The sequence below is a fragment of the Synchiropus splendidus genome, chromosome 1 (assembly GCF_027744825.2).
Source record: "Synchiropus splendidus isolate RoL2022-P1 chromosome 1, RoL_Sspl_1.0, whole genome shotgun sequence".
In the NCBI taxonomy this organism is placed as follows: domain Eukaryota; kingdom Metazoa; phylum Chordata; class Actinopteri; order Syngnathiformes; family Callionymidae; genus Synchiropus; species Synchiropus splendidus.
The window spans coordinates 37,228,897-37,256,098 of record NC_071334.1 but is presented as its reverse complement, the minus strand read 5'-3'; the positions used below and the strand labels follow the sequence as shown (position 1 = coordinate 37,256,098).

General features: G+C 43.6%; 1 protein-coding gene across 7 annotated transcripts in view; it reads left to right on the top strand.

Moving 5' to 3' along the window:
* The window catches only part of abca7 (ATP-binding cassette, sub-family A (ABC1), member 7), a 56,427-nt gene that overhangs the window by 6,062 nt on the left and 23,163 nt on the right, over window positions 1-27,202 (top strand). For all 7 annotated transcript variants that reach the window (XR_008413173.1, XR_008413174.1, XM_053850932.1 and 4 more), the window contains 24 exons: window positions 10-198; window positions 260-465; window positions 648-824; window positions 895-1,117; window positions 2,331-2,552; window positions 2,724-2,928; window positions 4,431-4,544; window positions 4,720-4,891; window positions 7,686-7,817; window positions 7,898-8,037; window positions 8,118-8,255; window positions 8,335-8,555; window positions 8,835-8,886; window positions 8,972-9,174; window positions 10,774-10,858; window positions 19,677-19,822; window positions 19,888-20,012; window positions 20,401-20,511; window positions 20,756-20,948; window positions 22,793-22,887; window positions 25,118-25,150; window positions 25,220-25,325; window positions 25,395-25,469; window positions 25,555-25,724. Coding sequence is in view for 5 of the 7 variants with exons in the window: in XM_053850932.1 (XP_053706907.1) it covers window positions 10-198; window positions 260-465; window positions 648-824; window positions 895-1,117; window positions 2,331-2,552; window positions 2,724-2,928; window positions 4,431-4,544; window positions 4,720-4,891; window positions 7,686-7,817; window positions 7,898-8,037; window positions 8,118-8,255; window positions 8,335-8,555; window positions 8,835-8,886; window positions 8,972-9,174; window positions 10,774-10,858; window positions 19,677-19,822; window positions 19,888-20,012; window positions 20,401-20,511; window positions 20,756-20,948; window positions 22,793-22,887; window positions 25,118-25,150; window positions 25,220-25,325; window positions 25,395-25,469; window positions 25,555-25,724 (3,533 nt within the window). In the remaining 2 variants the exon portion in view is untranslated. The remainder of the gene's footprint in view (window positions 1-9; window positions 199-259; window positions 466-647; window positions 825-894; window positions 1,118-2,330; window positions 2,553-2,723; window positions 2,929-4,430; window positions 4,545-4,719; window positions 4,892-7,685; window positions 7,818-7,897; window positions 8,038-8,117; window positions 8,256-8,334; window positions 8,556-8,834; window positions 8,887-8,971; window positions 9,175-10,773; window positions 10,859-19,676; window positions 19,823-19,887; window positions 20,013-20,400; window positions 20,512-20,755; window positions 20,949-22,792; window positions 22,888-25,117; window positions 25,151-25,219; window positions 25,326-25,394; window positions 25,470-25,554; window positions 25,725-27,202) is intronic.

The following is a 27,202-nucleotide window of genomic DNA, read 5'->3' as shown; positions in this document are numbered from 1 at the left end:
TATGGTCAGAATCTGTTGAAGTGGCCAGAGTTTGCAGTGTTACTTGACCTGCGTTTGGAAAACACTTCTTGGACGGCTTCCCGCCTTGCTCATTTTTTATCCACTGACCCGAGTCCCGGAAGCCCAGGTCCCCCAACATGGCTTGATGTTTACAATAACTTCTCCCAAACTCTGGCAATACTTGCCCAAGTTACAGAGGTGTGTGTCGAGATTCTCTCTTTTATTTTCCTCAAACTAAAAGCACCTCCCTTTCCTATAGTGTTTTTCACCAAATAAGCTGGAAGGACTGGAGAGCGAAGAGCGATTAATCGATCGAGCCCTGGAGCTCATAGAAGACCGACAGTTTTGGGCAGGTGTTGTTTTCATGCTTCCCAACTCATCATCAGATGTTCTGCCACCTCATGTGGTCTACAAGATTCGGATGGATATTGATGATGTTTCCCGCACGCATAGAATTAAGAGCAGGTACAATGGGCACATCCCGTATAATAACTGTGAAACAGGCTATTTCACGATTGTGTATTTAAAGGCAGTCAACAGTACAGCATGTAGAGATACCTATCAACTAAATCGCTGTTCCCCTGCTCCCATGTCTGAATGGAAGCAGCTCGTAGTCTTTTGTGTGCATTTAATTATTTCTTTTCTAGGTTATGGAATCCTGGTCCCAGAGCCAACCCATTTAATGACCTGCGCTACATTTGGGGAGGCTTTGTTTACATTCAGGACCTGGTGGAGAGAGCTGTAACAGCCGTTCAGACTGGAGTTTCACAGACAACCGGCATATATGTTCAGCAAATGCCCTACCCCTGCTTTGTTGATGATGTGTGAGTTCATTGCGAAATTAGTGATGAAACATTGCATGAGGCTTCTCACTAACTTTTATTTGTCATATAGGTTTCTACGTGTGTCAAACAATTTGCTGCCTCTCTTCATGACGCTTGCGTGGATCTACTCAGTGGCCATGCTTATTAAGGGTCTGGTGTATGAGAAAGAGGCAAGACTAAAAGAAACTATGAGGATAATGGGCCTGGGCACTGGAACTCTGTGGCTAAGCTGGTTCATTACCAGTATTGTCCCCTTCATGGTTTCTTCGGGACTCCTCATCAGCATGTTGAAGGCAAGTAGATCATTTTTTAAATGCTAACAAACTGAAACGTAAAATGAAGTAGGGATGGCAGTACCACAAAGTACTAGAAGAATGACAAAAAATCAACTTTAGCCCATGGTTGAGCCGCGACCATTCCCTAGAGGGCTGCAAAAAATCTTGTTTCGCACCTGTGAACTGCGAAAGCCAATAAATACTACTATTCAAATACATCTTCCCGTTATATAATTTTGGTGGCAGTAGTGTGTCATTCAAATAACAAAAAATGTGCCCAAAAGTTTGTCTTTGCAACTAGAAGATCCCTTATAGGTTAGTTTAAAGGGTGCCCACACACAAAACACACACTCACACACACGTTCTCGTACCAATTTTGCTCCTCAAACGAGGATGGTATTATCCTGATTAATTCTAACTTGTATAGGGATATCCTTAGGGGTGTAATGAAATGGTAATGTCATGAAATGATAAGATATGCGATACTAGATGACGATACGAAATGATTTATTTACTGTTTATTTATTGCAAATTTCATTAACATAACATAACATAACTAAGTGCTGGTTTGAAGGGTCACTGACAACATGCAACCAATACATAGCTATGTCCACATTCGACTGAAAAAAATACTGCATGTTCCTTCTATATATTAAAAAAAAAATGTTTCCAAATACCACCATGAATTACACTGTTAGGGATCATTTGTGGAGGTGCTTATTGGGCTAAATTCCCCCCACCACACGCCACAAACATTAGGATTCTTTTACGGAATAATCTTGAGTTGAGTTAATTGGGTGTTTACTATCCTTGTTCAAGAAGGGGTAAAATCTGGAGGTAAATGGGACAACTATCATTATGTGTGTGTGTCCTGCTTTGAATTGACATCTGTGGACTCTTTTATTCTTCAGTCAATTGAATCACACACTACCACTACCAAAAGTTATTGGGGAGGATGCATTAAAACTGAACGTTACATGGCCCACGCACCCCCCTGAACTCAAATGCATTGAACAACTGGGCTCCTTTAAATATTTGGAGCTAAGTTTTATTTTCAGAATCAAAATCAGGATTAGATTTATTGCCATGGTCAGTGGAGATTCCACCAAAGATAAAATTAAAATGATGAAGAATCACTGACCTAAACAATATTCCTCGTTTTAAATGAATAATATTTTATAATACAAATTCTATGTACTTACATGGCTTTCTCTATCCTTCTGTTTCCCAGTGGGGAGAAATACTTCCATACAGCAACCCTGCTGTAGTGTTCCTCTTCCTTTCGGCATTTGCGACTGCTACCATCATGTTGTGTTTCTTCATTAGCTCTTTCTTCTCCAGAGCTAACTTGTCTGCAGCCTGTGGGGGCCTAATTTATTTTGGCCTCTACCTCCCATTTGTTCTCTGTATGGCTTGGAGGGAACACATTAACACTGTTCACAAAGTGCTGGTGGTGAGTGGCAATGTTGGTTTCATGTTCAATGTTTTGTATAAATGGCATTCTAAATAACACAACAGCTCATTATTCTCATTTAGTTAAAGCTAGATGGAAAAGTAAAAGCAAACTTCATGTGAAGTCCTAGAACAAATAAAAATTCACTCCTTGTTCTGTTCTTTTATGCAGAGCTTTCTGTCTCCTGTGGCCTTCGGATTTGGTTGTGTGCTTTTCTCCCAGTATGAGGAGCAGGGTGTTGGGGTGCAATGGTCCAACTGGAACACGAGTCCAGTAGAGGGAGACACGTACAGCTTTGTCACATCTATAACCATGTTGTACTTGGACGCTTTCATCTATGGCACTTTGGCGTGGTATATTGAAGCCGTGTTTCCAGGTATGATTATTAACATGTACCTGTGAATTTGTATTCAACCACCGAATCCACCTAGAAGTGTCACTCTGTCCAGCTGATCCATTTATATTCTAGTCAAGATGCTTCCACCAGGCGGAGAAATTTCTAACTCTGATGTCTGCTTTCATAGTCAACTCAAAATAAAAGTGTGAACGGGCGTCTTGATGCTCACGCTCTGATCACTTTATGCCACTTATTGAAACACGAGTCATGATATAATAAAGCTAGACAAGAAAAAGGTTGCACATTTATCTTAATTATTCTCCAGCTTTGGAAACGATGGTGGCGCATCTCTTTTTGATGATGCACTCTCATGTAATGAAATGTATTTAAAGCAAGTGTAAAATCAAAACAAACGGATAGCACATAACACATCATGGACAAGGTGGTGGAGATGAGCATGACGGTTTTTAAGAAAAGACTTTATTAATCTCACAAAGGAGAAAATCACTGTTACAGGAGCTCTTAGAACACACATTGGGATGCAAAAGTTATGAAAAGGTGCAAAAATAAGAAAGCGGTTAGTGCAAACATCATAACATACAGTATGTACACATATTTTTACTTTCTATTGTCTGACTCCCCAACAGAGCTATCCATTGTACTCTAGATTAACACCAGACCAGATTTTTTTTTTCATGTTGCGTTTGCTCCTTTCTCTATTTTTACTTAGGTTAATGATAGTTATACTACATTTTTACATTTGAAGTCGATATTATACAGTAATTGAAGAATTTCAGTTCAATAGTTTAATTGATATGGAATAGGAACATATGCATCGCTTTCATCATGGATATGTAACCTGGGTTACAGGGAAACGGTGTTTAAATCGATTAGTCATTTGTATCAGATTTTTTGTTGGTCATACAGTAGAATGATCTATCGTCCTCAGTGAATAATGCAGAAAACAAATCACCTGTGTGATATAACTAGTGGTACATCACACAGGTGATGTCAAGGGAGGCTCAGAGGAGGGTGCTCAGATTAGCACCAGGAGTTTGCATGCCTGGGCGAAGATAGTGTTGTTGTACAACTGGTAATCAGGAGGTGACGGTTAAACTTGGGGCCAAGCATGATTGTTGCTTTGGTGTCCTTAAACAGCGTTCCAGTGTCCCTCATCCTCCTCATCATGCCCATACCAGTCATTCCAGGCTGTGATCCAGTGGGAAAATCCTTGTTTGGGGCATTAGCCACTGGGGTAAAGCTAATCTAGTCATAAAGTAATAAAGTCAGACTGGGGTAAGATGGGCAGGTGTCAGCTTCCCCCCGCCTGCTAATTTGTACAAAAAAACTTTTGAAAAAAGAAAATAGTCATCCAGTTAAAAGTTGGATGAAATAAAGAAGGTAGATGTTTAATTCACTTTTTGTATTTATGCATACAGACCTGTCATTTTATGCCACAATAGCTTGTAGTCGCACTTCTGATGGATATGCTTTTCTCTGTTTAATGTCTCCCCTTTGCCTGTGTTTTTTGTGGCACGTAGGTGAGTATGGAATCGCCAAACCCTGGAACTTCATCTTCATGATGAATTACTGGGGCGGAGTCCCATTGGAGACTGGGTTGCCAATCCCACCTGCACCAACAGAGCAGGATGATGGTATATAAAACTGCTTCTCATTGAATCTACATCGATGCAATTATCCATTTTTCATTCTTTACCTGACAAACATAAGTGTAACCTATGCTAATGAAAATCTACTTTTCAATTACCATATTCATGGCTACAATGGCGGACTTTTTATTCTGTCCTCTCTTTGTCTGTTCTATGTTAGATCACATTGAACCTGATCCAACTGGGCTGGTTCTTGGTGTGAGCATACAAAACCTGGTCAAAATCTACAAGAAAGGAGCCAAACTAGCCTTAAACCACCTTAACCTGAAGTTCTTCGAGGGACAGATAACCTCTTTTCTGGGCCACAATGGAGCTGGCAAAACAACAGCAATGTAAGAACTGATAATTCAGCATTGTTTAATGTTGATTGATTTTTTTTCTTTGTGATAAACACACCCAGAATGCAGTTTTATATATATTGGGGATGTAGAACAAATTTAGTAACCAAAACGACATTTTAGACAATTTATGTTGCAATCCTAGTGTGAACTTGAGAAGTTGTGGCATGGTGCTGCACCTGGCATTGATATTGTAACACGGACTGAACTCGACACCATTTGCTGGTTGTTAGACTTGTGATTTGACGAAAAATGATAACTTCAGATTTGATTTTAAAAGAAATTTAAGTTATAGACTCAGTTACAGACAGAACTTGAATTGACCAGAGACACGATGATCTGAATGACTTGAATGTTGCTGATTTTCTTTTTTCAGTTTTGACCTAAATACATAATTATTAATATCAAATATTCTCCGGTATATGTGCAGCCATGACGTGTGAACCGCACAGAAACAGCATGCAGGATTTTTCGTTCACGATTACTGTTTGAAACACATTTGAAACACAACAGTAATCACTAAGGGCAGCAGACAAGCCCACGCTCGGGGTGGATACAATGGCCCATCCAGTGTGGCCATAAGGTCTGCTTTACGAGTTTTCCCCCGTGTCAGGGAGCACAAACTCAGGGTGGTGATGGTGGTGCCGGACAGTCCGGGAACGAGGTGGTTTCCGTACCTGGCCAGGCTAGCGGTGGGACCTCCATGGCGATCTTGGATGTCCCTGCTGTGCTGATCCAAGCCGGAGGTTTGTGTCGAGCCCATCTGGTGCTGAGACGTCCACTCAAGTTTTTGAAGTTGTTGAAAGGTTGAAATTGCTTGACATGGGATTGTCAGATGCAGTTGTTTCAATGATACATAGCACTCCAGCTCCAGCCACTAACTGGGTATACGCCACTAGGTGAACTGGTGTGAGTCTAAAGGCCTTAAGCAGGTTAGTTGTCCTCCTTCTGGTGGTCTTTCCTTCCACCTGAGAAAGAGGTGCTGTGGTGTGGTGTGGTGTGACTGTGGGTCTCTCTTAGTGAGTTTAAGAAGCCGAATCTTCGGAAAGCTGCAGGTCCGGACTGAGTTTCCCCTGCCACCCTGAAGCATTGTGCCACTGAGCTGGCTCCAGTGTTCACGGACATCTTCACAACATCCTTGGAGTCCTGTCATGTTCCATCCTGCTTTAAATCCTCCACTATTGTTCTTGTCCCAAAGAAACCAAGGATCACAGGACAGCACGATTCTCCCAGCCATGCTTCAAGACAAGCTTTGTCAGCTCAACAGGCAGATTACTCTGCAGGTGCACTACGGACTTCCTGACTGGCTAGAGTCAGTGCGTGCAGCTGGGGATGACTGTCTTTGGTGCTCGGACACTCAACATTGGGTCTCCTCAGTGCTGTGTACACTCTCCGTGTCTTTTCACCCTGTAAACGAAACGCTGCACCTCCAGCCCTGAGTCCACCATCATCATGACCACCATCATCGGGCTCATCTCAGATAGAGATGAGTCGGCTTACAGGAGGGAGGTGGACCAGCTGGTGTGGTGGAGAGTCACAGTTCTTCCATCATCCCTAATGATGGCTGAGTTGCCCATTTCCATTGTGGACTCCTTCCGCTTCCTGGGAACCACCGTCCCCAAGGACCTCAAATGGGAGCTGACCATCAGTTCCCTCATCAAGAAGGCCCAGCAGATCATGTTCTTCTAGCGGCACCTGAGGAAACTCCAATTGCCGACTAAGAAGCTGGTGGAGTTCTACACAGCCATCATCAAATCTATCCTCAACTTCTCTATGGCCGCATGGTACAGTTGCGCTACCTCCAGGGGCAAGGGCAGACTACAGCGTATTGTGCATTCTGCTGAGAGATGATCAGTTATCTGCATGTCTCCAGGACCCAGAGACGTGCAAGTCGGATCAGAGCCAACCCTCCTCACCCTGGTCATGGACTGTTTGTCCTTCCTCCCTCTGGCAGGAGGCTATGGTCAATCCAGATCAGAACCTCCCGTCACAAGAACAGCTTTTTCAGGCCGTCAGACTGACATTTTATTTTATTTTATTTTATTTCTTCATTGATCGCTGTGAAGGGATTTTAATTCAGTGGAGCGACAAGTGAATCTGGGAAGCTCCAGATAGTCAGATCACCACAACACACACAAACATACCACTGCCCCACTGTCAGATATTAGCAAGCCCACAGTCTTGGAAACGTAAGTAAAACATATTGTGGATCTGTGCTGTGGTAAACCAGATTACATTGCAGACTAAAGGTGGTATCTGCCTTTGTTGAACCAATATTAAACACAAAATCACTCTCAGGAACTACTAATTGGAAGTGGTAATAGCAGGAAACGAGCGCTCAAGTCTCTGATCAGCCGTGATCGATTGTTCCACATCCCTGTGTCACCCAACTACAGTCAAGATTCAAACCGTCCCCATTCAGTTGTCATCAGACTGTGGTGCTGTGATGGGGAAATGGTGAGCCAGGATGCGCTGGTGCTGTGGAGGAGGACTTCAGTTTCATGTCCTATTCATGCCGACACCGGGATCATACAATGTTGCAATCTTCATGTGATGTGGAGAGTCGCGGCACGTCGCTGCTGACAATGGCGTCATGATTACATCAATCAGTCATCATGCACACACACACACACGCACATCCCTTTTCTTTGTGATAGTCCTTTGTGTGTTGCCAACCTTCAGTTACTTCCAGTCTTTGATGTGTCTTCTCCAGAGTAATCTTGCAGATAAAATTGTTTCAGTTTTTGTCATAATTGCTTGTAATTATTTAGTGTATCTTTTCCTTCAGATCCGTGCTGACCGGTCTGTTTCCGCCCTCCTCTGGAACGGTATATTTCAAGGGGCTGGACATTCGCCATGACATGGACATCATTCGGAAGAACCTGGGAGTTTGTCCTCAGCATAATGTCCTGTTTGACATGTGAGCTTCATCACCTAATCGTTTTTGTTTCAAGCTTTTCACACATTTCTAGACAACACTATACCCATTTTCCTGCACAGCCTCACTGTGGAGGAGCATGTATGGTTTTACGGTTGTCTCAAGGGTTTGTCAGCGGCCGAGGTGAGGGCCGAGTTGGACACTCTGCTTAGTGATATCGACCTGCTGGATAAGCGTCATGAACTGACCAAAAACCTCTCAGGTAGACTCCGCCACACTGTGTCTGGATTTGTTTGTTTGGTTTGTCATGGATTTTTCATTTACAAAATCCGCATCTGTCAGGTGGGATGCAGAGGAAGCTGTCAGTGGCAATTGCCTTTGTTGGAGGTTCCAAAGTGGTTGTTTTGGATGAGCCTACAGCTGGTGTTGACCCCTACTCTCGCAGAAGAATTTGGGATCTGTTGCAAAAATATCGCAAAGGTCAGCAATTTTGCTAAATAATGTACATGTTCCCTTTTGCGGTTTCTCTGTGTATATGTATTGTTTCTTGACCTGGCAGACCGCACAATCATCCTCTCCACTCACTACATGGACGAGGCTGAGCTGCTGGGTGATCGCATCGCCATCATCTCTCACGGAAGATTGTGCTGTTGTGGAACACCTCTCTTCCTGAAGTCCAAACTTGGATCAGGCTATTACCTCACCCTGGTCAAAAAGGAAGGACTGACCAAGAGCACTCACAGCAGCACCTGCACTAACAAACTGACGTCTCTGACCAAGGTTTGATATCCAAGCTTTGGTCCATTTCACAGCATGAAGGTGGTTTTGCGGCTTGAAATCTCTCAATAAATATTCTGTTCATGATGGAAAATACTTGGATATATATACAGTAGATACTGTTATTCTACCGATAAGAATATAAGTATAAGTATATGAGGAACATGTGATTTGAATTCAAAGATTTGTTGCTGTTTCCTGAAGGTTTACATTATGTTGGGCTTAAAAAAAACATACATAAAATTGTAACTGTAAATACATATTTTCCATTTTGTATTCCAGTGTGGTGAGTTGTCAATTAACCAAGACACCGCTTTGGAAAGTGAGTGTTCATGTAAGTCTTCAGCATCCTTCTTTTCCTATTCAGCATTTTTGGTGGACATAAGTGGGGCTCATGTTTCTGTAGTTTCTACATTTAGACCTGGCAGCTTTATTGTCCCTGGCACAACACCATATACCGGGTACTCAACTAGTTGAAGAGTCGGGGAGCGAAGTCGTCATCAACTTTCCACAGGCATGTGCCAAGGACAGCAGCCTTGGGGTTTTCCTGTCCGAGCTGGATCAGAGGATGGGGGAGCTTGGAATCAGCAGCTATGGTCTGTCAGACAGCTCCCTGGAAGAAGTAAGAAGTAACTTTGATTATTTGTCCCAGTCATTGGGAAAGCATTAGATTGTGTTGGTTTGTATCACTGCACTTAACCTAACATCTGTGTTATCCTTGTGACATCGTGTTAGAGCCACTCCTGAATGCATATGTACAATTCATCAGGCAGTACAACATTGTGGTTAGAGACAATCAACTCACTACGACTGTTCCACTGTCAGAAGGGGCAAAACTCTCACTGTCACAGTCAGTGTGACATGTATCTTTGCTGTATACAGATGTTTAACCGAGCAGAAGGAAGAATAACTAAATAGTGTATTCCAAACTCAAAAATCCATCCGATCAAAACTGTCTCTAGTACAGGTATGGCACGTAAACATTGCATGTACGTTTTTTGTTGCTGTTCAAAGACAATTTCTGCACTGCGCTGCACAGTGAAGATTTTTCTTGTCCCTTTTTCTTCTCTCTTTTCTAGAAAGTTAGATTAGAAAATTAGAAGACCCTATGAAATTATCCAAATAAAGCCAAAGTTAAAGCGCAAAACAACAGTTCAAATTCCCCTCCATATAATCAGCATGTGGTCCACCGTGCCTGGTGGAGACCATAAGTACAGTGGTGCACAGATTTTTTCAGTCAGTGTTCTGGGTAAATACATCACTGTTACAGTTCTGCATGACAAGCATTTTTTTACTGCAGGCGAAGACTGTTCACAATGTTTTGCGAAACTTGTGAATACCAAGTCTTGACCAGCTTCCTTCTAGTGAAGACATTTTGCTTTGTGAGGACACTTGGGCCTATCATTACAAACTAAGGGAGTAGGCCACAGGCTGTTGAAAAAAAAGATAATAATTGTAATTATGCAATATAACAACCGTTCTATTATGAATGATTTTGTGATTCCTTTTTTGTTACGCCATTGGTAATTATTGTGAAAACTCAGCAATGAGACAAGAATTGGAGGGGAATATTGTTTATCATACATTATATGTTGTGATTTCACAAGTGTGTTCAGAACTGATGGTAGCCATTCGGGTCACGCTCTTGGTGCTCTTGGAGTAGCTCAGGTTTGCTAAAAGGTGACCCTTGGTTTAGAGCAGGGGTCTCTAAACTGTTCAAGAAAGGGCCTCCGTGGATGTAGGTTTTCGCTCCAACCAATCAAGCACACACAGCTTCACCAACCAGGTGATATGTAAATGTGATTGTCAGTCAGCTGCTGCTAGTTTCAGCTCATGTATGATTACTTATACCGTGCATGCTTGATTGGTTGGAACAAAAACCTGCACCCACTGCGCCCCTTTCTGGAACAGTTTGGTGAACCCTGGTTCATAGGGTTAAAACGGCAGTAAAAGTAGTTTATTATCATTGGTTTAATGTTTAGTTCAGAGTCCTGGTTAAGTTTAGCGATTTGAGTTGGATGGTTAGGTTTATGGTGAGAGGCTGGGGAAAGGGTTATGGCAATGAGGTGGTGCAGTAAACCTGTGCGTTTGTGTGTGAAACACAACGCAGTATTAGGGCAATTGGGTAAAAATAATTATTTTGGGGGTTTAAATGAGTGGTTTGACAGAACTGCTTTTTGTCTCTGTGCCTTTCTAGTATTAACACTGTGTTTGATTTCAGATCTTTCTCCGAGTGGCAGAGGATAATTCAGATGCTGAACTGCGGCATGCATCACAAGGGGAGCAGACGCAACGTGTTGAGAATGGTGAGTACCATTCACATTTCAGACTGTAATGTATAAGAAAAAAAATCCTACAGAACTTTGCGTTTTTTTTTGTTTGTTTAATTATTAAAGCATGATTTATCCAACTCAATACATTTTAATTTGTCACAGTCACCATGTTCCCATGCAGAGAAGGCAATAGTTTGATTCAGCTAGAGTCAAATTGCTGTGGTTTCTCCTGGTTTACATGCAACATAGAAGGAACTGAATTATTGAGTAATGCTGCCTCCATGACAGTGGATGGCTCTGTCATTCTCAAGTCTCTCCAGTTCAACAGTCTACAGCTGGCGAGGAGACATTCTGAGATGGTATTATCCAACTCGACACAAATGATGATCTTGTTTAACTAAAGAGGTCCTGTAATCGCATCAGAGTGGTAGCATAACATCATAATTATCCTCCAGCAGGCAACACACTTGACAGCATCTGCTGTGTAGAATGTAAGATAAAACAGAAGGCCGAGTGAACAAGAAACAATTTTAGCCCCTGCTGGCCGTCTCATTCGGTCCACCGAACAGTCTCCACTTACCCAACTCGATCCCGCACAAGTGATATCAATGGACTCTCATAAATTTAATCTAAATGATATATCCAACATGTTTGAAGAGATTAAGACACCAATGACCAGCAAGCAATTCTCTGGTTCCCCATCGTGACCACCCGATACACACACCAAGCATACAAAATCTTAAAACCTAAAAATTAACACCATGACGCTTATAATCAGCAATCATTGTTGTCTTCTATATCTACATATAGACTTTGACCATGTCTACCTGTTGGGCGCAGAAGCACACGTGTCAACAACCGTAACTTGATCCTTGAACTACACCACATCTTCTTCTATCATAACATCAACTTCTGATGTGTGTAGCACCAAGTGCCCTCTTCTGGTGTGACTTATATCGAAATTACAAAATAATATGCATAAACAATGCTTTATAAGCACAGAGTGTCTTTCATAATACTGCAAATAAAATAAAATGTGAAGGTATTTTTACCTGTTTGTACATGGGTTGAGTTTAAAGATGATTAGTTCTTTGAAGCTCACAGACATTATTTTGAAGGAGAAATCTTGATGTGTGCACCGACCACAATGCCCCCACCTAGGTGTCCTCGTGCCCCAAAACGTCCTCCATACTCAACTCATGCTCTTTCTGGACACCTATGAATGAAGATGGTCTGGTTGGTTTGTCAGTCCTGAACATGCCCACCACAGTCCTGGCACATGTACTACATTGTTTGGATTGTTTCTGCAATTCTGAGTAGATGGCAGAAATCAGTTAGCGTCTCGTGTGCACCCGTAAGAGGCTCCATAGCATTGAAATATTTTTGCAGACGAAAACTTCAGGACATTAAAATGATTGTCTTCCCACTGAATATAATTTAATAACGACTTGAAGGTATACCTGAGACTTGCACCCGTGTGACTTATTCGCACCTCTGATTTGCATGGCAATCCGCGCCAGAAACCTCCCTTCAATTTTTCCTCCAAGCAGGAGGGGGCAGTGGGCAACGAGGTCAAAGGGCATTGCACGCTTCATAGAACGGGTGATATGTTCAGTAACCCTGCTTTCTATTTCAGCGTGCTTAGCCCTCTGACCGGGCTTCACTATTGGTAAAACCGGCGATGAATGTACCCCTTACTCCTTACTCTTGTGAGCCAGGATTGAGAGTTTGTACCGCTCCTCACTCCCCAGAGAAGGGAGGAGTAAGGTAGGCGTAGAACCAAGCCGACCGGGGCTGTGCCCAAGGCTCTATGCTACCTTCAAAATGTCGTGACCAGGAGGTGTAACTTTGTTTTACGTCCTGGTCCGAGCTGGCACCACAGCGCACCAGTGCACGAGAGAGGTCACCAAACTAGGTGGAACCACCAGTGACCTGTCTGAACAAGACGTGTTCCCAGAGGTCTGCCGATATCTCCAATCGCAGAGTCTCACGCCAGCCTGGCCTACTCGAATTCTTTTACAACCAACCTTGCCCAGAGGTTGAGCACCGAATTGACGGCTCAGTAAAAAAGAAAGAAGAAAGAAAAAAAAAAAGAAAGAAGCATTAACAGCCTTCCGTTCCGAGGTCTGGACATCTTCCTGTGGCCCCCCTCATCATCAAAATCAGGTGCAACACTGCATTGCTGCCTACTCAGGAGAATGTGTTGCTATCCTTTGACCACGGCACCACCCTAAGCCCAGCATGGAAATGACCATGGGCACCAATAGCCTCCCATATCTGGGTGGGAGAAAGTATCAGAAAGAAAATATCAGCGGAGACACACATGACCCATGAAGGTGTGCTGCAGACAGGGATACATTTTATTGCATGAGCAATATAAAATTAATCTCAGCGCCTGGTTCTCCACCTCCGCCAGAATAGGGATCTATATAACCACCCTGGCTCTCTTATGACAGTTCCATCTACTGGTCCTCGTGACCGGTAATACCTGTAGACAAAACAATGTGAGGCAGTGAAGATGCATCTTCGACACATAAGAATCTGCAAACGTAGAAACGGAGGCCCAAGAGGCCATCTGACAAATTTCTGCGACAGACACTCCTCTGAAGGCTGCTACTGATGTAGCCAGACACCTTGTGGAGTGAGCCGAAAGGAGTCTGGGACCTCCTTACATGCTACCTCGTAGGCTTTTGTGATGGCCCGTCTAAGCCACCAGGATAGGTGTTGTGCTGATAGTGCTTGCCCCTTTTGTCCTCCCCCGAGCGCCACCCACAGCTTATCTGAAGGGTTGGACCCTGTCCAGATAGGCCCTCAGCACTCTTACCGGACATACTTCATGCTCCTTATCCTCCATGATCATTCATGCTCCTCGTCCGGGTGAGGTGGAGGGCAAAAAAGCCCTCACCGAACAACAGCTGATCTGAGAAGAAACAAACAAAAATTTGGGAAAGAAGGCAGGGTTAGGTCGAAGTGATACTGCTGAATTGCCAGCACCAAATGAAATGCAATCAGGGCTAATTGAAAAATTGCATAGTACTCCAACTCTCCAGGCGGAAGCCAGGGCTTGGAGAGGTGCAGACTCGTAAGCCTCCAATTCTACAGAGGCCTGGTCAAGTGGCTCGAACGGCACCTCGGCGAGGGCTCCGAGCACCAGCTGCAGGTCCCAATACGGACAGATGACCTTTGTGGGGTTCTGATTCTTCATGCTCACCTACTGGGCAGCCGTCCAGACCTTGGTGTAGTGAGGACATGGCCGCCACATAAACACGAAGGGTGGAGATTGATCTTCCATCAGTCAAAAGCGCCTACAGAAAAGACTCAGGAAGGGCTTAGCATGCTGTACATCATCGCGCACCAACCACTTAGCATTATATGCTTTCCAGGTCTGAGGCGCTTTCACATTCTGAATAGTGACTTGAACCTCGGAGGACAGATGACTATTTGCACTGCAGGGGGGCTCCCTCAGTACTCAAGACGCCAGGATCGTCTGGGTGGCGGGAAAGGGCCCAGGGGCCCGCCACTCGCATCTGTGACATCTTGGGGTACCAATTTGAGCTTGGACAGTCTGGTGCCACCAAAATAATGCTGACCCTCTGACGGCGGACTCTCCTCATCAGCGGGAGCAGGAGGCGAGGAGGAGCAAAGGCGTAGAGAAGACCCTCTGGCCACTTTGCAAGAGCCAGCGCGTCCAGCCCTCTTGGTGGGTTGTCTGTTCTGCGGAGATAAAACTAGAGGGGACACTTGAAATTCTCTCTGCTCGCAAAAAACCTCTTCCATGTCAATTTCACTGTGTCCTAGGACAAACCCCACTTGTCTGGGAGGGGTCCATGGGATAACCTGTCTGCGGCCACATTGAGTAGGCCGGGCATATGAATCGCCATCAGGGAAGCTAGTCGGCCTAACACCAAATTTTTCAGGCCTGCTTGTACAGAGCTGGGGACCTCACCCCGCCTTGACATAGGCTACTGCAGTGGAGCTGTCTAACCTTACCGTCTCATGGGATCTTCCCAGCTATGGAGAGAGAGCCACCAACACCTTTTGAATTGCTGTCAGTTCCAGCAGGTTTATGTGGCGACCTTCGGAACTGCTCCACGCTCCACTGACGCAGGTCTGACCCATCCTTGCTGGGAGGCATCTGAAAACACTTGAACAAAGCCGTTTGGGTAGCCCTGGGGTACGGTGCGAAGCAGGTTGGCTCTTGAGTTCCAAAAAATTACATTTCTCAACGGTTGTGTTGGTACTTTTACCTGGCCTTTTACGGGGTGAAGTCCAAGTCGGCTGAACCACCTCTGCAGCTCCCTCAAATTCAGGAGACCCAGTCAGACCACAGTGTGATTCACATGGATGTGAAGAAAAAGAGGAGCCAGTCACCACATGCCGTGCGTCACGGTGCAACAGACTTCTGTGGTGCAACAATGCGTCGTTGTTGGTACCGCCATCCTCCTGGCCGCGGGAGCTGTGCTCTCTGGCTTCATCCGCAAGCCGAGGTACGCCGGGTTGAGCTTGGTACGTTGCAGACCCGCCTTCGTCGTACAAAAACATACCTCTAGCGTGCGCAGCTGGAGCTGGCGCATCGGAAGATCTGAGTTCAGACACTCAAGACTTGGCTGTGAAGTCCTCGGGCAGAACCTTGGCACTGCACGAGCCAGGGGATAGACTTGCCTTAGTTGCGTGGACACAGCCCCAGCCATGGAAGGACTCGAGCTCTGCACGTTCTGTGGCGGAACTTCGACCAGATGCTTCCTTCAGAGCATTTGGTCTGGACACTGACTGGCGGAAACCTGGCCACTGTCATGTCGATATTGATTTTTATAAAGGAATCACTCGAATCATCATATTTGCGGTTTTTATTTGCTGAAAAATCCAGCTTTCCAGCACCGCGGCCGTGTCTTCAGTAGCTTCTCTGGGCCTGGCCGCTCTGCTGGCGTCTCCTCCATCTCGGCTTGGCTTGCCCTCTCGGCTCCTGGTCCTGGTCCTGTCGGCGTTGATGGCCCAAGATCCTGACATCTTTGGCCCTTTCACCAAACGCTGTCTGGGTGATGTGTATATCCGTGAATTTCTTCTCTTTCCTTGTTCCCCGCATTCCTGGCTGGATGTGGGGTCTGAGGCCCTTGGCGGCCTTATCAAAAGCCTTGAGGTTTTGAGGTTAGTTGTCTTGTCTCTGTCGGACATGGAGAAATGGGACAGCCATAGATGACGGTGACCCACCTGTGCTGCACACTGCACTCTGGCTCCCAGGATCATGAATGCTTCGGCCATTCTAAGGCCCACATTGGCGGTGTTTTGAACCAGGGACACCTCTTCCGCCATCAGGTTTTGTCCACCGTCAGTCGGTCCAGTGCTCCACCCAGGAACGCCATATTGCTGGAGAGCGCTCTAACCTGTGTGCCGCCCATGAAGGCTCTGTTTAACAGCCCTCATCCGATTTCCCGGGGCTGGGAGACTACCGTCCCAGTCCGGTTTTGGCCGCGCCCCTGGAATTAATGTGGCCCTCATTCAATGCTTCGCTGGGGGAGGCCACTTGAGGGGTAGAGGGACAAAAAAAACTATCTGAGGGACAAAAAAAACTATCACTGTAGACTTGCTTGAGGGGAAAAAGGAGGGGGATTTCCAAGGTGGTGTTCACTCGTGAGAATGACTACCAAGAATCCAAAGTTATATCCAAGAAATGTATTCCCTGACAGAGGAGTCTAATGCATATTCCGGTAGAGGGACAAAAAACACTATCTGAGGTCTTGACCCATTTTACACAAAAGTTCTGCACTGTCCTTGTCTGATTGGTCCTCAGTCGTTGACGCCAGTGCCGGTCGCTGGCTCCCTCGTCAGCATGACAACGATCACAAGGCACGCTCCCCTCCTCCGGACCCAGGTCGCTCTTATCAGGACCAGCTTTTCCCAGCTCTGGAGAAGATGGTACTTTCCAGCCTCCTCTGTCTGGCCTTGGACCCTCTAATGAGTAACAATGTATGCTCAGACCTCCAGTGTGCTTCACTCCCGCCTTTGTACTCCACCTGTAACTTCGCTTTCTCACACACACTCAGCCACACTCCCTCATTCAGCATTCCTCCATCTGTAAATAGCTTCTTTATTAGTAACACAAGCAATTCCAACAATGTTAAAATTGTATAATAAATGCATAATTCCCATTAGTGGATACCTTTTTATAGTGGTGGGAGCTGAGCCCTCTGCTGCCAGATTGGGCAGTGAGCCGATTCCTTTTACTCACAGGCTAAACAGAGGTTTACCAATAGCGAAGCGAATAGCGAAGGGCTAAGCACGGTGAAATACAATTACCTCACTGAATGTACTGAATGCAGCATGTATCGATAGTGTTGTAAATAGATTACAGTAATCACTTAGAGACAGTGGGGACCCGGCGCATGTGCAATGTGTCCCTCTTCAGTATAATAATGTTCCACAAACATTGTAACTTTAAAATTAAATTAAATTAAATTAAATTAAATTAAATTAAATTAAATTAAATTAAATTAAAAATGGATTCACAGTTGTTGGTCTTCCTCTTCCATTTACATGCATTCAGTATTAAAAAGTACAGTGGGGAAAATAAGGATTTAACCCCCTGCTGATTTTGTGAGGTGCCCCTTTACAAAGAAAGGAACAGTCAAATTTGTCATGGTACACTGATCAGATCAACTATCAGAATCCAACTTCTCCACAAGGGAGAAGTGCAAAACGCTAGTCTAAGGATGTCAGGCACAAGATTGTAGACCTGCACAATGCTGGGATGGGCTACAAGACTAAGCAGGCAGCTTGGTGAGAAGGAGGGAACCCAGAAGCTCCCGCGGGAGCTTGTTGATGGCAAGGCAGCTGGGACCACAGTCACCAAGATGACCCTTGGTAACACAATATACAGTAATGGATCGAAATTGTATTGCCCGGAAGGTTACCCTGCTCAAGAAGGCGCGTGTACAGGCTGAAGTTTGCCAATGAGCACCTGGATGATTCAGAGGAGGCTTGACAGAGAGCGCTGTGGTCAGATGAGACTAAAATCAAGCTCTTTGTCATCAACCCAGCGTTTTTGGAGCGAGAAAACATCTGACTTGGACCAAAAGAACACCATCTCAAGCATGGCGGTGGAATCATTATGCTTTGGGGCTGTTTCTCTACTAAGGGTACAGGACGACTTCACCTGATCAAGGGGAGGATGGGATGAATGTTGCCATATAAAGGGAAATCTTGGGTGAGAACCTCCGCCCCTCAGCCAGGATACTGAAAATGGGTCGTAGATGGGTGTTTCAGCACGGCAATACCCCAAATAATACGGCTAAGGCAACAAAGGAGTGGCTCAAGAAGAAGCACATTAAGGCCACAGAGTGGGCTAGTCAATCTACTGACCTTAATCCTATCGAGAATCTAAGGAGGGAGCTGAAGAGTCAAGCTGCCAAGCGCCAGCTTCGAGGTCTTCAGGATCTGGAAAGGACCTGCAAAGAGGAGTGGGCCAAAATCCCTCCTCGGATCTGTCAAATTTGGTGACCAACTACAAGAAACGTGTGACCTCTGTGCTTGCCCACAAGACTGTCTCCACCAAGTACTGAGTCATGTTTTGCTCGGGTGTGAAATACTTGTTTGTATGTTTATTGTTGCTTTTGGCCATCCACCAGATAGAGCCACAACAACCGCGTCTGCCACTGAAGATATTGAAAATCACCCCTGACAGCCGTTAGTCTGTCTCCATTTTCAACAGAATCGAACAGCATGCAGACATTTTGTTCATGAGTTTATTAAGATGAGTAGATGATGTAATACTGTATATTTTACTCTACAAGGATCGCCTGCCGCTTCTGCTTCTGCTATATCCTGTCAATAAAGTCAATTGTGGACAGCGTTGTGAAACATGCATAAATACATTATATGCATATACTATTTCTGTCATTTCACCACTTCTTCAGCCTCTCGCTTGTTTAAGGGTCCAAGTTGTCAGATCATCTAGTTCTAACTCTTTATTCCTGATGTGAAACACAAGAAAACATTTCTAGATTTACAAGTATATGGTTAACTACATTGTGTACATTATCACCTGCAATGATATGTTTTGCTTTTGCCAGTCCGCAATTCTATCTCCTAAGCAAATACACATGTGGACTATGGTTGTGTCCCATTTCTCACTGTAACACTCCTTTTTGACCCTCTTTTGACTGTATGTTTTTATTTCTTCTCAACAAACAACAGTCGGCTAGAATCAAGGCTAACGTTAACATCATCATACCTCTAACAGATCTATCACCGCAACATAGTGGCGAAGCCGGCTTCGGCTACACATTTCTTCTCCGTTGGTTCACCAAACCAATGAGGTTATCAGCACAAATGCAAAGATGTTGCAAAAACGTGCTACGAACTGGCATTTCCAAAATGTCTCCAACACTCGATTTGCAGGAAACAGAACTTCATAGTGGAGGGCACTGAAAACCATGTGCTTGTGTTAGGGTTACAAATAGGACACAGCCTAATTCCACATATCTGCTGATCAGTATAGTCTCAATTCACAACTGATCTCAGATTTGTGGAGTCCACAGAGACATCGACAAAAACACATGGACCAATTCATCACCGAGTTATATACACACAACATCATGATTGTATGGAATGTTTCTCGATCCACTTAACTGGTTGGGACTTGTTTATGTTTTCCTCTGTGCCACAGCAGAATCTCAGGCAGGTGCAAATCACCCGGTCCAGTCATAGTCGAGTTAAATGGTTACATGCAGGCTTACTCAAGCAATTAACTGCATTATCCAAGTTGCATCGAGCGACTAAGAGTAATGTGAATTTGTCATCCATCATTGAACTAAATGGCCGACCTGTGCCAGTAATGGGTGTATTTGGCCTACAGGAGCTCAGGTGACCGACCCACTGAATTTAGATGAACACGTTGAGACACCGGTGACCGGATGGTGGCTGGCCTGGCAGCAGTTAAGGGCTTTGTTTATCAAACGTTGGCATTACGCCTGCAGGAGCAGGAGGGGAGTGTTCGCACAGGTGAGGTTGAGCCCATTCTCCAGACACTCCCATATATGTGTTTCTGATATCCTGTGGTGTTGCAGATTGTCCTCCCTGCTGTGTTTGTCCTTGCTGCCTTAATCTTCAGTGTCATTATCCCTCCTTTTGGAGATAACCCATCTCTGGAGCTTCAGCCCTGGATGTACGGAGAGCAGTTCACCTTCATTAGGTACACTTTGACCATGGCTGCCATTATGTGTTCAGTAATGATCAGACCTCAGTCCAATGTCCGCTGGATGTGTTGTGTGTGTGTGCGCTGGTTTCCTACTCCGGTAATGTCTACTGGCTGCATACCTTTTCTGTTCTATTAGCACCTTTAGATGGCAGCATTATACAGCATTACTTACAAAGTTCACGTAAAACTTTCAACACTCTCTTCATCTAGACTTTGTCAAACTGGCCAACAAATGACCTGGGTGTTGACTTAATGACAGGCTACGGTCAATACTTACTTTCCATCTAAAGACTGTAAAGATACTTTTCTGTCACCCATTTGTTCTCGGCCTCAATTAGAGAGTGACTGTTTTAGTGAAGTTCTGCTGCTGTCATTCCTCCAGCAACGATGCGCCAGGACAATCAGTGATGGTCAATCTGTTGGACGCCCTACTCGATGAGCCTGGGTTTGGTACCAAGTGCATGGAAAAAGAAGGAAAAGAAGACAACATCAAGTAAAACAGACACTTCTTTTTTCATAAATACTTCACTGACATTGAGGTCACAGATATGTGGTTGACTATGCATGATATTTCTTTTAAACTTTGCAACAAGGTTGCATGCTGGCTTTGACTGGAGCTTCATTCAAATCAAAGAAATGTTTTTGTAATGTTACAATAGCATACACAATTTCTTTTTAATATTTGGTTATTTACTTTAAGATTGTTTACATTACTCAACTCTACTTTCTCACTACAGCAGCTCAGAGTGCAGTAGCCCACTGGGTGGAATGTTCCTGCGGCCACAGGTCTCTTATTCAACCTGGCAAATGTTCAACAAGGGAAACTGGACCAGTGAGAGACCATCCCCCAACTGCCACTGTAGCACAGACAAAATCAACAGGATGCTCCCTGAGTGTCCCCAAGGTGCTGGCGGCCTACCTCCTCCACAGGTCAGTGCAACAAGCAGAAATCATATTAGATGGATTGAGCATCATTAAACTCTCAACCACCTTCAATCAGGTCCAGTTTTGGGTTGTTCAAACATCTGATACTTGGTGATGGGTTTAACGTGATGATTCTGTACATCGTAAGCAGTGTTGGGCCAGTTACTTTAAGTTCGTAACTTACAGTTACTAGTTAGCTCATTTCAAAAGTAACTTTGTTACTTCAAGTTACTCATTACGTTCAAAGTAACTAGTTACTAGCAAAAGTAACTCTATAAAAAACTGTATATTATAGCAGAGCTCAAACATAATCATCTTATGATGGTCACGGTCATTGGGCTGGGTCGGGAACCAACAACTTTGGGTTAGAATCTGCCCCATTATTGTTATTTGTGTGGCCTGCTAAACACAGTCAGGTAATGAAGGCTATCTATCAGTCTATAAGCCTTAACCCACTTCAAGTGCAATCCCACTACAAAGTCGCCACTTAGTGACCTAAAGGTGCAATGGCAATGAGAGTGCAAGTGAATGAATGACAATAATGGAACTTTTGATGGGCATATTGTTGTGATCATTTAGATTTAGAAACTATACTTTCAGCGGTCCAAAAAAAATCTACTCTTTTACAGAACACTTGGTAGTGGTGGTAGCAGGAACAAACAATCGTGCAAAACCGATGCTGATGATCATCTCAACAGCAACACAACTATACCAACTGGAAATATTAAGTGCAGTGACAACTTCCGCAACATACCTCGCTATAAGTACAGTTTGTTTAACTGCTTCTGAGATAAAGGCTGTGCAACAGGCGTTCCGAAGTCAACATTCTGCTGTTTGGCTGCAGTGGCTTCTCCTGTGGCGTCAGAGGAGCGAGCATCAGCTTCTGTCTCTTTTTCCACGAGCTTGGTCGGTCGTTTTACAGATTAGGATTCGAGCAGTTGGCCACTGCCAGCACCTGGGTTTTAACAATAGATAGATGGAAGCTCTTTATGTCTGATAATGTAATAGAAGAAATGGTGACATGCACAAACATGGTAGGATGAAGAGTTGCCAGAAACAGGGGAAAAGAGTGGAAAATGTAGCCAAACATAAGCCTTCAGTCTTCATTGGCCATTCTTGCAGGAAGTGAGAAGAACAGGGATATACCCGTCTGTTTGATTTTTTGGGGTCCTCTGCATAACCCATTGTACAAGGCAAGTCAATTTAAAGATTTGAAGGTAGTTGCTCAAAAAAATAACGTAGTCCCTATGACACGTTACTTAATAACGCATTAGTCTCAGCACTGCTCCTAAGTCAGACGAGATGACCATTAAGCACGATCACTGCGTATAAAGTTCAGTACTGCTGTCGCAGAACCTCTCCACATTGACTGTTAGCACAGTCTTCTGGTTGCTGTGTTGTCAACACTTCAGTCAGGACTTCAGTCAGGAGAGTCACAATTGGCACTAATGTGAATACTATACATCATTTTGTACCAACTATCGTGGAATGAACTGGAGTAACTGGTTGCCAGGTCCACTTTGGCTGAAATAAGGGGGTTGTCCATCAGTTCTCGGCTTGAAAACATGCGTTGAAGATGATATCATATATATATATATACAGAGAGAGAGAGAGAGAGAGACTACAGCAATGAAGAGGCAGATTTGAGTCAGGAAGTGATGAAGGAAATTAATAGGATTAATAGGATAGGATAATTTAGACATTATGGTTAAATGAGAATTCTGATGTGAATGCAGAGGACAAATAGTGGAAAAAGTTTGAAGGTGCAGAAATTACGGTTATTAATCATAATTTCTATTTAATTGAGATGAGCATGTTTGCATCGGGTTACTTTTCAACATCTCCTACAGATAAAGAGACCAACTGGAGACATCCTCCAAAATCTGACAAGTCATAACATCACAGATTACCTGGTCAAGACGTACACACAGCTGCTCAAGAAAAGGTAAGATGGTGAAGTGCTGCAGTTTTCTCTACAGGTTGAGTGTGTAACTCCTTTAAACTTACTAGAGGTCTGAAATGAATTAGGATCCGGAAGTGTGCAGTTACATATTTCAGCTAGAGATCAATGAATGCAGTGTACTGTTGGATTCTGTTGTTTTGGACATCTTGAGCTGTGTCTGGGTAAACACTAGTAACAATTTGCCTGTTGCAGATGTTTACAGGATTCATAAGGGTGCTTAAAATCCTTGAAAGTGCTCACATTCTTGAAATGCTGGAAATTGTGATTAATTATCTGCTGATCATAATGAAAGTTATTGAAACACTGCTATGAGCACTGACGTGCAGGTTGGGAAAAAAGTTCTCACTACTCAAATAAAGCCAAAACACATTTGGACAAAATAGATCATTGAGCAGTTTTTTTTAGTTGTTCAAAACCCAGTCCTGATAAGCATCCATGCATAAGGAACATCACAAGGCGATTAATAAAAAGCTTTAAAAGTTCTCTCCACAAACAGGTATTTCTGTTTGTTGAAGATGTAGTACAACATTCTATGAGATCAACCCTTCCTTACTCCCATTGCGTAATGTATCCTATACTGATGAAAAAGGCAGCTTTCAGCGTAAAATGATATGCATAGGTGTTTCAGTGGACTGAAAGAACGGTTGATTGTGCGTTGTGTGTGCCCGCATGGAGCATGCACAGGAGGAGAGAAAAAAAAAACACGTTTTCCTTCCATATAACTCCAGGTGTGGGTGTGAATTGTGTGGAGCACCACATGCGGGGCGTGGTGATGCGTGTGACGAGCAGCACACGCGGAGATCCGGGAATGCGCAAGTGCGGGGGGCATTCTGGGGAGAGAGGAGGGGCTGGATGTCAGTTGCTATTTATAGCCCCTTACGTGAATCTCCTCCTTAGTGATGGTCATTGTGACTAAAACGCATAGCCGTTCTTTAAATAGCAATTTCACACGCTATTAAACATAGAATGAATGAACCCCATAAGCTGTGGCTAAACGTAGAATGATTGGCGCGCCATCCCATGGTTTACCTTAACCCAAACGTCTTTATTTCAATATTTCAATATGCGATGCCGATGGCTGCTTTTTCGTCTGTGTATGCAAAAGGCAATTTTCCCACACTCAATATATGATGCCATGGGAGTAAGGATGTGTTGACTAGATGATGTTTAGAATGATTATTGAGAATGCAATAACTACCGCAAGGTGTATGGGTTTCTGAAATTTTCAAGAATAAAGAGAGAGCAAGGAATGTAATTGAGTGGGGTCATTTTTCACCCCACACGTTTTTCCTCAACAACTTTAAAATGAAATGTTGTGATGTATTGTTATTGCAGTTATTTCTCATAAAATATGTCTGTTAACATGTAATTAATTTTAAGAAATGTTTACTTTTTAAGAAACTAATTGTCCCACCTTCACATCTTATGTCATCTCTCACATCTGACGCAACTTTCACTGTCAATACTGTCCAACATAGACATCTGATGTCTGCAGTCTCACCATCCAGAAGGTCATTTTTACACAACATGCATGTACAGTACAATAGGTTTTATATCCATATACCTATTTTTCAATGACAGGTTGTAATGACCAAATGTGTGATATGTGCGATCAGATTAGCGATTAGATTGGCCTACTTAGTTGCTACAAATATAAATTGTTGTTTTTTTTTTTTTTTTTTTTTTTTTTTTAATTTATCTAAAGTAACATGGCTGCTAGGAGGCCAGCAAGGATCCCTGTGCACCTTGCCCTACAAATGGTCTAAGATGGAGAACCCATCAGAGGCACAAACTATATAAACCTCACCTATAATTTATTGCACTTTGTCCATAGCTTGCAACACTTTGATTTCAATCAATTTTTATTGGGGTCATTTCAACTCATGGAACAGTGGGGATAGTGATACTGCTTTAAACATTCAAAAAATGTATGGAAACAATACAAAAAAATACAGTTAACCCCCTATCACAAACAAGTTTGATGAGGAATACCTGCAATATAAATATATTGCAAGTCTTTGTTATAAAGTTTTCAAAGAATAACAACCCAGTTTATTGGAAACTGCATTGATTTTAACTGTGCACCCAATGGTCCGTGGCCTTAATAGCATGTACGCCTTGGTTCACTGATTGTTTTGTGTGGTGCACATATTTATTAAGTTTTCACAACACCTCTTCTTAAAAGCTCTCTTCTTGTCTCTGTTCTCAACAGTATGAAAACCAAGAAGTGGGTGAATGAACTGAGGTGAGAAAGAATTATTTTCCTGCCTGAAAGCTATAGGTTCTTTGAACAAACTCAATCACCTTGTTTCAGATACGGAGGGTTCTCTCTTGGGGGTAAAACCTCCCAAAATGTGTTTGATATCGATCACGTCCAAAGTTCGATTTTAGCGCTCAGAAAGCGTTTCCACGTTCCAGAGGTAGACTGGCATTTTTGCAGTATTAACTCTAGTCTTCTGCTGCTCAGCTTTGGTGTTTCTCTGATGCAGAATAGTTCTTTGGACCATTTCCTCAAGATAGTGCCCAGTTTTTATGCAAGCCTCAATAGTAGAGACAACGTTAAGGTAAATATGTTTTTTTTGTGGTACAAAAAAATACGATCATGCAAATGAAATGAATCCATGTGGTAACCGGGTCTGTGGAACACAGGTGTGGTACAATAACAAAGGCTGGCATGCAATGGTATCATTTGTAAATGTGATGAACAACGGCTTGCTGAGGGCCAGTCTGCCACCTGGTCCAGCCAGAAGGAGACATGGAATCACTGCCTATAATCACCCACTCAACCTCGACAAGGAGCAGATCACCGACATGGTCAGGTCAGTTTTCTGTTGGACTTGATATTTGGCCTAACAGAAGAGCACACCATCTCTGTCAGAAGTATGAGGGAGGACCTTTTCATCACAGATTGGGGCTCAGTGCTGCACACCACACCATTTTTTTTCTGCATGTCATTTTTACAAAAATGTTTTAATCAAAGCTTATGGACTTGGAAATGTCTGATATGTTCTCCTCAATTAAAATGAATTAACAGCAATCATTGAGAAATCACTCAAAATGCATGACAGAAGCTTAGTGACAACCATAACAACATGAAGGACGGAACAAACTAAATTCAATTGGCTTAATGGCTAATCTGATTCAAGTCAGATGATCACATCTGAACACTGATCTGGACAGATGCACTAGGTGCACCAGATGGTCTAGAGGTACAGTACGTCCGTACCTCTGGCTACTTTTTAGGTGCAGTAGCTCTAGTTGTCCATAGTTGGTTGGTTGGTTCCGTATATTAGAGTTAAGACTTCTATTAGAGTCTCATTTAAAAACTGAACACCTCAATTCTCAGAGGTGAGGTGACAGTCTGACTGACAATGAAATTGAAATTACCACTATGCCTGCCTCTACATCAGGCAAGCGTCATACCAGTGCCGCAGTCACTCCAGCTACAGCTACTCAGCAGCCTCTGAGACCACTGGGCCCCATCTTTGCGTGACTAGGCACGTGGTAAAACAGTTCCTGCTGCTACCTTAAAATCTAAACAAACTCATTGTTAGTACTTTGCAGATCCTATGTAGGACACCAAGTATGATGATCACTTGGAGTCTTCTTTTACTCTCTATCACAGAGTCGCTGTAGCCTGAGACCACGAATGCAGACTTGTGATACCTCCCTTAGGTCAGATTAGGCTAAGATAAATTAGGTATATGTTTCCTTAACACGCAATCACTGTGATCAATTTCTTCACAGTCCCTCACCAGTCCCACTTACTGCGTGCAATCAATGCTGTAGTGGCATGTGCGTCAGGCTTTAGAGAAGGCACATGATTTTTATAGGAACTCATGAACTTCAGCCAGCTCCCATGTCCCACTGTGGTGACACTCGGTGGATAATGTTTATATATACAGAGAGAAATAGATTCATGCTTGAGACTTCAGAGCCGGCTGTGGTGCTGTGTCTCGTTCGAATTATATTTGAGAGAAGAAGTATTTTGGTGATCAGTAAGTCGAGCTTTGTATTGATTACTAATAACTCGATACGGATTCAACATTCTGTTGACCATGGTGAGGAGTGATCAGCTTTTAAAAACTATGTTAATGCACTGCCAATTTATTCATCCAAAATCTGTCAATCCACAAATATAAATAAAAAAATATATTAAATATATCACTGTCATCCCAATCTTAGTTCTTTCGTCCATTTTCTCTATAAAGATCATAAAGGCTTTTGAGGACATTTTTGTAGTTTGTTCTTGCAGTCCTTGAGTCCTCTGGAGTCGTCTTTCCCCAGTTCAGCCTGC